We start from the raw sequence: 10,126 nt of genomic DNA, 5'->3' as shown, positions 1-10,126 counted from the left end.
CAGCTGGCCTCTGCCTCAAATGTTAAGAATCTGGTGCGAGCGAGCCCCATGCCAACTGCACACGTGTAGGCAACTACCAAAGTATGTTTTCCTAATTACACTGTTTATGCTCTAGTATACACATACCACTGAGGAGTCACCTGTTTATTACAGGATGCTTTCAGAAGCGAAAATATACAAATACTTTTACGCAGATTCCAGGAAAAATGTTTTGGCAGAAACCGTCTGTTTAAAATGTAAAAGCAAAGCAAGCCAGCCAGCCAGCCTCTCTCACACTAGTTGTGGGATCTTAGGCAGATTATTTATAAATCACCCTGTGTTTAGGTTTTCCCATCTATAAAATAGTATATTATCTACTTCATAGAGTTGTTACGAGGATTAAATAGTTTAGTATTTGTAAAGCATTTAAATCGTGCCAGCACATTGTAAGGACTTTCTAAGTTTTATCACAAATTTTTAAAAAGTCGTAATTAGAAATTGCACTAAACAGAGGCGCCTGGGTTGCTCAGTCAGTTAAGCCTTTGCCTTTGACTCAGGTCATGATCTCATGGTCCTGGGATGGAGCCCCAAGGCAGGCTCCTTTCTCAGCAGGGAGCCTGCTTCTCTCTCTCCCTTTAGCCCTCCCCCTTGCTCATGCTCACTCTCTCTCACAAATAAATAAAATCTTAAAAAAAAAAGAAAGAAAGAAAGAAATTGCACTGAACATTAAGAGATCATTTACAGGCGTGCCTGGGTGGCTCAGTGGGTTAAAGCCTCTGCCTTCGGCTCAGGTAATGATCCCAGGGTCCTGGGATCGAGCCCCGCATCGGGCTCTCTGCTCAGTGGGGAGCCTGCTTCCACCTCTCTCTCTCTGCCTGCCTCTCAGCCTACTTGTGATCTCTGTCTGTCAAATAAATAAATAAAATCTTAAAAAAAGAGAGAGAGAGATCATTTACAAACACATTCAAAGCATGCATATCCATTAAAGTTCTTGGCTGCAAGTAAAAGAAATGCAGACAAATTTTTTTTTTTTTTTTGAAAATGAATGGGAAGGTTTACAAGATGGCTGGAACCAAGAGAAGCCAGGCAGCAGAGGGCAGAGCCAAACAGACCTGCAAAGAACATCACTGAACCATTCTGTCCCACTGATTTCCAGCTTAGAAAGAAGAAGGAAAAAGAATATACAAAACTAAGCATTTTAAGTGAAGCTTTGGATTTGCCATTATCCACCATGTCTTTAGAAATGATAGTAAAAATAATCCCTCTTTTTATTGGATAAGTAAGCATATGATGGAAGGTTACCTGTCAGGAGGCGTCTAGAGCGTCTCCATCCAACCTAGCTATCAATAACTCTTCAACTTTGAATCTTAGAAAGTTTCTCTCCTTTCTAGCTTGAGAATCTTGCAAAGAACTCAGAATGGCCCAGCTTGCGTCAGATGTGCGCCTCTAAACTAGTCAACTGTGGTGAGGGAAGAGTCATAAAAACCCCACTTGGCTCCTGCCAGACACAGTTAGCAATGGAGGCTCAGTGACCCCCCAGAAGAGAACGCCAAGCAGACACCGGCCCGGCTGAGCTCCATCCGCTCCCACCCTATCTACACTGAACAGAAGAGCTGATGGGAACTGTTCAATCCATTATGTGGACCCACACCGGCTTCTAACATGGCTGAGAGGAGTGATATGCGTAGAGAAGGGCAGGAGAGAAGTAAAACAAGAACCAAGGAAGGCATAAAAACTTTAGGAATCACCTCCTACAGGGACAGATCACAAGAAAACAAGCCAATATTTGCTGTGAGTGTATTTTTCTGGTCAAGACTGTAAAATATAAGGTATAAAGACCTGGTCCAAGTTCCGTCAGGGCTGGCTGATGATCGGGGATGAACTGGATGCTGCAGGGAAGTCGCGAGGGTCCCACATGGGAGACCACATGGTCAGAAGGCACAATTTATAAAAAGGCAGGTACAATTTTAAAGTTTTCCCACATTAAGGGTTAAGATTTTCTCTGGAAAACAGATTCAATTAAGCAGAGAACACCCTTTTCCAAAACTGTGACAAACTGAGGTTTTAAGTGTGAAAGTATACGGTGACATTTCTGAAGCGTGCTTACCAGCTAGAAGGGAGAATTGAAGGAGGGTCTGCAGCCAAGCAAGTGGAAATCGCTGGCATACCGCTCTTCTTCTCCCCCTTACAATGCACAGACCAAGTTAAATTCCCTCAGTACTATAATAAATATGCCTATTTAACTTCATTTGACTAAGAACTTCTCAACTGTATTTGATCAGAGAACCCTTTTTATGATGACATCTCTTTGTATCGCAAGAAAGGATTCCTTGGATATCCTAAGGAACTGATGTTTTAAGAGACATGATTTGACAACTGCTATGTCCCAAATAAATACTGCTGTTCCAAGGGGGAGGAGTTGAAAAATGGCGGTTTGCATTAATAAGTTAGTAAGTGATACGTTACTTCTCAAATGCTCTTGTTACAGCATAAGTATTTTTTAAAAAAATATTTTATTTATTTGACAGAGATCACAAAGAGGCAGAGAGGCAGGCAGAGAGAGAAGGAGAAGCAGGCCCACCGCTGAGCAGAGAGCCTGATGTGGGGCTCCATCCCAGGACCCTGAGATCATGACCCAAGCCAAAGGCAAAGGCTTAACCCACTGAGCCACCCAGGCGCCCCCCAGAATGAGTATTAAGTGCAGAAATCTCACCTACCTTTTTTATATCCCTTGATGCAAAAATGCTACAAGATATTACCATAGTACTGAAAACACACACTGTAACAATCCCACTTCAAAGCATTTTACAAGAGATGGAGAAAATGTAGATATATAAAGAATGACTCTGAAAAGGTGAGAAATTACCAAGTTCTCCCTGGTCTCTTAAAGGGAGTCCTCTGGGGATGCCTGGGTGGCTCAGTTGGTTAGGTGGCTGCCTTCAGCTCAGGTCATAATCCCAGCATCCTGGGATAGAGTCTCACATTGGGTTCCTTGCTTGGCAGGAGGCCTGTTTCTCCCTCTGCCTGCCACTCTGTCTGCCTGTGCTTGCTCGCTCTCTCTCCCTCTCTCTCTGACAAATCAATAAATAAAATCTTAAAAAAAAAAAAAAAAAAAAGGAATCTTCGGAACTGCCAAAAGGGGGTCCGCTCCAAATGACTTGAGTCGATTTAGCTCACAGCCGTCAGTCCCTTGGATCAGACGATGTTTAGGATGTCTAGGGTTTATCTAGGAGCACCCGAGGTTCTCCCCAGGAGAACTGGAGCCCTTTAGAGATACTGCCTCTGGAGACAGTCTGCCCCATTTCACCTTAACTCTTCCTCCTCCCCCCACGCGAGCTCCATCAGAAATGACATTTTTGATGGCAGAGGTATGTATCAAAGGTGGGGGAGCAAAGAAGTCCTTAACCTACTGCAAGTGTATAAAAGTCGTGTGTGGAGATGGGAGACATATATACTCCTGATATGCGAATTGGCTGAAAACAGGATTGAGTTTTTCAGGAGAAACAATATGGTGAGTGGTAAACAGATATCTGGGTCTATAGTCCAGCTCCATCATTGTTGGATCATTTTGCAGGCATTATTATGAAAACATATCACCATTTATAACATTTCCCTAAAAAAAATAAAAAAGCCTTTTATGTTCTAAATAGCACACACTAAATATAATAATATAGAGAACTAAAACGTTGATTAATTACGGATAGATGCACTTAGCTTCTGAAGTCCTTAGACTATGCTCCAAGATTTATTCACGGTCCATGGCTTTTTTGTTCAGTATTTTCTCAATCTGACATACACCCTTTAATTATTCTAGGAATTCCTAATTTAAGCAAATATGAACCAGCAGATGTTTTAAGTTTTGATTTGGAGATCTGGTATTAACAGAATGAAAAAGTAAATGCCTTAAACAGAAACATATTTAAATCATATTTATTTTTTGTTATTAATATAAAAATATGCATTTCAAAACACTTCAAGGTATTTGACAAGCTGCACAACAGAAAAGGCCTATCTAGCAAACTGTTCCCAAGCGAGTCTGAGGCTCCCAATAAACAGCACAGCAAGGCCAGCCTATGGCCACAAGGACATATTCCTGCTTTGCAAGCGCACACTGACTCCAAACGATATTAGGAAAAGATGGGCTTTGAAGAACAAAATAAAGGTAAAGCACTGAGCACCTTTTACAATGCCATAAGAAAATATTCATTAATTCCTCCATGTGAAAATCTGAGAAAAGATGGAACATAGATAGGATATAAAGGAGTTAAATTTAGCACTAGTGTTTATAAAGTCAGTTTTCTCTGACTTGTTTTAAAACAGATTAAATATTCTAAGACATTTTAGAGTTCATGGGTTTTATATTTGCCAATGTCATCACCTGCTAACAGCAGCTTCTTAGCTGTTGATAGAAATTTGGTATTACAGACTGATGTATGTTGTCCTAGACTGACATCGGTCTCTTTCTTTTCTTACTATGGCGCTGTCATTGGTGTACCACGAAGTCCTGTCACACACAGATTATAACCACACTTCATCAGAAGCAGAAATTTAGGAAGCACATTTTGCCAAACTGACTTTTGAATCTTCCAAATTGTATTTGCTCACTTACTTGCCAATTTGAAAAATCTAGTAATTTGTAGAGGACTTCTTCATCATTAATGTGAGTTAGCAATGCTATAATTTAATTCAAAAGCAATTATTTTTTTAAAATGGGACTTAGACCAGCAAAGTTTAGCATCAGCCAAAAATTGATGGGCACACCATGGGCAAAAGGCCAACTCTACAGTGCTATATAAAGGTCACTTTATGAAAAATCCAAATAAAAATTACTCTCAAAATATTTTGTCCATTAGAATTAGTTTACAGACAGAAATTTAAATTAAATGAGAGGACTCTAGGCCTTTGGGCTAGAATCTTACAATATGAAAGATAAGCAATGTCAACAATGATTTCTGTGATAGTGTCAGTTTAACCATTGATTTCAAGAATTCTGTTGAAACAATATATGATAAAAGGTATGGGGGGTAAAAGTTACCAAATCTACAATTAAATATTTTTCCTTTAAAAATTTTTCCCCTGAACTAGATACAAATACCAAACATTTTCTACCTTTCCATCTCCTGAAATTCCAATGGGAATCCAGAAATGGTGGAGGGGAGAAAAAAAGGAGTGAAGGTCAAACCCGCAGCTGGCCGGTACACGAGGAACACCCTGGAACAGCGCAGAGACCGTCCTGCTGCTCACTGCAGGACAATGACAAACACCTGAGGCTTCAGGAAGTAACAGATCCTGATTGTCTTTCTAGTGTTAGCACTTACAAGATAGAACTACTTGCAAAACCAGTGCTGAGAGCTGATAAATATTTCAGGTATCACCTGGTGACTCCCGTCAGGTTTCTCTGTCATTGAATGTGATTGCAACCGTCCCCACAAGAGCACACCCTCCTGCGAGTGGGTGGGGAGTTGCACCATTGGTGACCAGACTGTTCCAGGTGCTCTGAAACGTCAGAGTGAAGAGCTGCCAGCTAAAGGAAGAAAATGCAAACAGAGAAAGCCTACTATGCTTTGCCACAGATATGACCACTATTCCAGGTGTACAAAACCTAAAGAAAATGGAAGCTCCTTTATTCTGGACAAGCTGTAGATTCAGAATTCTACATAACATTTTCTTTGTAGGAGCAGAACATGCTGTATACCAATATTCATTTTCTTACAGAATCCTTGATAAGAGATGTTGAATGATGGCGACAGTAGTATCATATGAGGTGGCTTTTGGGTTTGCCACAGAGTTCAAGTTTCTTTGTCGTAAGCAGGTGTGCCAGGCCATTGAGAAACACCAGAACGATGGTCATAGACATGACAATCACGTAGTGGCTGATGCTACAGGAGGAGAAAAAGAAACATGTTACAGGAAGAGAGAACCTGTATGGGAAGGAACATAAGATACCTCTAAATAATGATTCTAAATGTATACATAAAATACACAGAATTACAAAAGATACCAATGATCTTTTCAAGTTTATTTACTTATTTTAGTAAGCTCTACATTCAACCTGGGGCTCGAACTCACTACCCCAAGACCAAGAGTCCCATGCTCTTCCGACTGAGCCAGCCAGGCACCCCCCCACCAATGATTTTGAAATAAATGTCAAATGTTAAAAAAACAAATTGGTTATACAAGTAGTGATGAGCATAAAGAATATTTTGAGATTTCTCCAATAACTAGAATGTTATGAAATGTCTGCCTGATACTGGCAGCACCTGTGTCTTTGTCACCATTACAAGGTTACTGTCTCCAGGTTAAGTATTCTGACATTTTAAAGCGGGCCATTCTATGCTTTGACAGAATTTAGAAGTACTTTAACAAAACTACCACACACACACAAATACACACACACACACGTTACCCAGATTCAAATTCAGGGAAGAAAAAGTTTTATAGTCAAAGCATCTGAACAAAGGAAAAAGGATACATTTCATCATTAATCTCCAGGCCAAAACTACTGTCTCCCAGACTTTGCTCTTTTAGAACTTTTATCACTTTTAATACTTTAAATCACCTGAAACAGTCTTAACATTTTAAATTACTTTAATACAAATAATATTAAATATGACTTGATTTCTTAGTAAGTTTCATAAAGCCAGTAGGTAGGTGGCTATCCTCAAATTCAGTGGAAGTCTATCCATAAAAGGTATTTCACAGATCACTTATCTCTTTACAGTTGCCTGAAATCACAAACTCTGGGCTCATTTAAGCTACCATTATTGGTAGGAAATAGTTGTGAAGCTCATCATCTTCAAGCAATGGAGCCATAAGGCATTCATTCAGCTGGTGATATTTTCCATTAATCAAGTCTCTGTCATCTCAGCGGAGCAGAGTTAAAGGAGCACCCAATTTCAAGTTGAACGAGTTCAACTGTTCGCGTTCTCTCCCTGGGACCATGTGGACGTCAGGAATTCTCAAGGTGCCCCCATGTGATGGTAGAGGGACAGGGTCTCTGCCCGGAGGGGGATACAGAGGCCCCGAGAAGGCCTGTTGAGCTGGTACGAGGTGCTAACAGGCTGACTGTACTTTTCAGTCAGGGTAAAGGGCAACAGAAGCAGGTCATCTCTGTCAGATGTGGGAGAAAAAGTCTGAGAATCACTGATTTTAATAAAGCTTATTAGTATTTATTATAAGAGCAAAGGTGTTTTATGGCACTTATTAATTACATTTAGGAGGGTATTAATATAGGACTGAACATAATGAGAAGTTATCATATCTATAGAGAAATGATACTTTAGCTGTCATTTGTATTTTAATAAAGTATAAATAGTGCACACAGGAAACAATGTCCAAATGAACACCACCATCAAATCAAACCAATCAAATCAGTGACGCTGACTCTATCCACCTCATACCAAATACACTTAGAACATAAATTTAAATTTGTTTTTATAGTTATGAAGATTATCTCAAAGGAACTTTTGCTCTAGTTTATGAAATGCACTTCTTTTAGGATGCCATATAAAAGGCAGGACTCTGTGAAGTTTATGACTCACTATGAATGAAGACACAGTGTAAAAGATCAAAAGAAGAAAATATTAAATTGGAGCTCTGACAGCCCAACTCAGTTTTATGGCCTGGGCAGGATATTTTTCACATGGCTGTTCAAAGAACACCTGATGCCACAAGGTTCTCCAGAAAATCACCGAGCTCCCAGCCGCAGGCTCAGCCGACTCTACTCACTGCAGTATATTCCTTTAAGAGCCTCGGTTTAATTCTGGTAAAATCTGCTCCAAAGATGCATTTTTAAACATATTGGACTATACCCATAAACACAAATACTGTTTCATCCCCTAATAATACAATCTTCATTTTTAAAGTAGCGAGTACTTATTTGTTAACCTGAAACTAACAGCTGAGGAAATCTCAAACTGATTTTGAAAACCCACAGCGATCACCATGGTGACACTATGACCATTACAGACATGTGCAGACCACAGTCATGGGGTTGGTGAACTCCCGCTCCTCTCTAGAATCCTGGGACATGTTCTTACTGCTTCTGTCTTCATAAGGCAACCAAGCAGTAAGGGCAAAATGACAACATTCCATTCCTGTATATAATAGGCATGTTACGGCTAAAGTTATTAACTGTATTACTAATAAAAAGGAGTTCCGAAATAGAATTTGCCACAAAAGGAAACCACCACAGGAGCACAATTCAAGTAACTCTAGATCCCATTAAACAAACTGCCAATTAATTTAGTAATACCTACAACACGACAAAAAAAATCTCAGCTTTTCATATACACATTCACGCAGGAATAATTAGAAACCCACAGCTTAAAAGCAACATTCTCACAAACAGAATGCAGGATAAAGTACAAAAATAAAGTCTTGATAACGTGAACCCTATTATATGGTGCTTTTTGAAGCATGTTTTCCAGCCATTATCCAAGCCTTTTTCTTGGCAATAAATTAGATGCTGATGAACATGCATGAACCACTTGTGCCCATCAGACCTGTCCTACATGGTTCCCCAAGGTGGTACATGCCATCACTGCTACACATGATACACAGAGAAGATTCTAGAATTCTTTTTTTTTTTTTAAGATTTTATTTATTTATTTGACAGAAACCACAAGGTGTTAGAGAGGCAGGCAGAGAGAGAGAGGAGGAAGCAGGCTCCCCGATAAGCAGAGAGCCCGATGCGGGGCTCGATCCCAGGACCCTGGGATCATGACCTGAGCCGAAGGCAGAGGCTTTAACCCACTGAGCCACCCAGACGCCCCAGATTCTAGAATTCTAACTTATCAATAGGAGCAGCAGCAAATAAAAAACATCCCCCTGCAGACTCAATCCAGGCAATTCCATTTAGAAGCCCAATTTTTCTAACTTGGATTTCATTTTGGTTCCTTATCCCAACCCCTGCCATCCCCCACCTCCCCTCTACAATCATCCTTCTTTGTGAAGAGGGCATTTTTGGGGCCTTATATTAAGAGACAAGACAAACAACAGAGCTAGGAGGTAATTCAGCAGGGATGACCAGAAGACTATGTGGGCAATTGACAGAGGACCATTGACTGCTCTCAGCCTGGTGAACAGAACCTGAGCTCTGAAGTCCCCCATTCCACCCACCTTCGAGAAGCCTCTCAGGACAAGCAACCCTTTTCACCTATGGGAGTCAGATCTATGCGGACGGAGCACTAAGACTGAAATGAACTGTGGTTTAGCCTAACTTACTAACTGGCTATGCCTTTATCACCTTTCCAGCCCCTCTGGCTTTTGTGGGGGTGGGGGTAATGAGTGCACCATGACAACAGACATCAACAAGGACTGTTCCAGGTTAACCTGGCACTTGTCACTGTGTGTGGAGGGCAGCTCCCATTATAGAAAGTCCTATTACCACAAAATATTCCTGAAGCATAGTTTTTACCCTGTATACCACAAATCAATTAAATAATATTTTAATAAGTATCATCAATAAATTATAGTACTGAAACATGGTGTTAACGTCCTTTTCTCATGATTAGTACCGCAGAGTGGGGGGTCATCAAAGCATTCTCAAACCGCAAGGGCTGAGGTACCATTGTGTTCGCCTTGGTTTGAATGATGCTCACTGTTTGTCTCATGCATCTCTAGTCTCTCTTTCTGTAATTACTTTGTGCTCTGATGAGCACTTTATTCCCATGATGGTTGTATAAAGGAATGCAAGAAGTAGGCCTGGAGGTAGCATGCAAGTGCCAGGGAGAACGTCATGCTAGATGTTAAATATAAGTTTTGCAACGGCTCAAAGCCTCTTTTTAAAAAAGGATCAAGCAGGCACAGGTAACAAAAATAAAAATAGATAAATTGGATTACACAAAAATTTAAAACTTCTGCGCATCAAAGGACACAATCAGCTACTTCTGGCTCATTCCCTCCTAATCAATATTTCTTTCTCCTTTAAATCCTAAACATATATTACCAAAACTCTGCAGTGAATGGTTCCTTTGCAACAATCACATACAGGATCAGACACAAAGCGACTTCTAACAATGAGTTTATGAGCATCACAAACCAAGCCTTCGGGAAATTCCCTGTAAGTAGAGGCAGTGTGGGGCAGTGGGGACTCTGCCGCCTTGGCTACCGAAGTGCTGTCCTCCATACCTGCTCCTCCATTTAC

The 10,126-nt window shown here is 40.6% G+C and overlaps 1 protein-coding gene across 9 annotated transcripts in view; it reads right to left on the bottom strand.

The window, feature by feature from the left end:
* Positions 1-3,893: 3,893 nt before the first annotated feature.
* Positions 3,894-10,126, bottom strand: part of PIGN (phosphatidylinositol glycan anchor biosynthesis class N) — a 103,293-nt gene continuing 97,060 nt past the window's right edge. For all 9 annotated transcript variants that reach the window (XR_014302872.1, XM_082699381.1, XM_082699378.1 and 6 more), the window contains one exon: positions 3,894-5,858. Coding sequence is in view for 8 of the 9 variants with exons in the window: in XM_082699381.1 (XP_082555507.1) it covers positions 5,735-5,858 (124 nt within the window). In the remaining variant the exon portion in view is untranslated. The remainder of the gene's footprint in view (positions 5,859-10,126) is intronic.

The sequence above is a fragment of the Mustela nivalis genome (assembly GCF_964662115.1).
Source record: "Mustela nivalis genome assembly, chromosome: 14".
In the NCBI taxonomy this organism is placed as follows: Eukaryota; Metazoa; Chordata; class Mammalia; order Carnivora; family Mustelidae; genus Mustela; species Mustela nivalis.
This window is presented reverse-complemented; position numbering and strand designations above follow the sequence as displayed.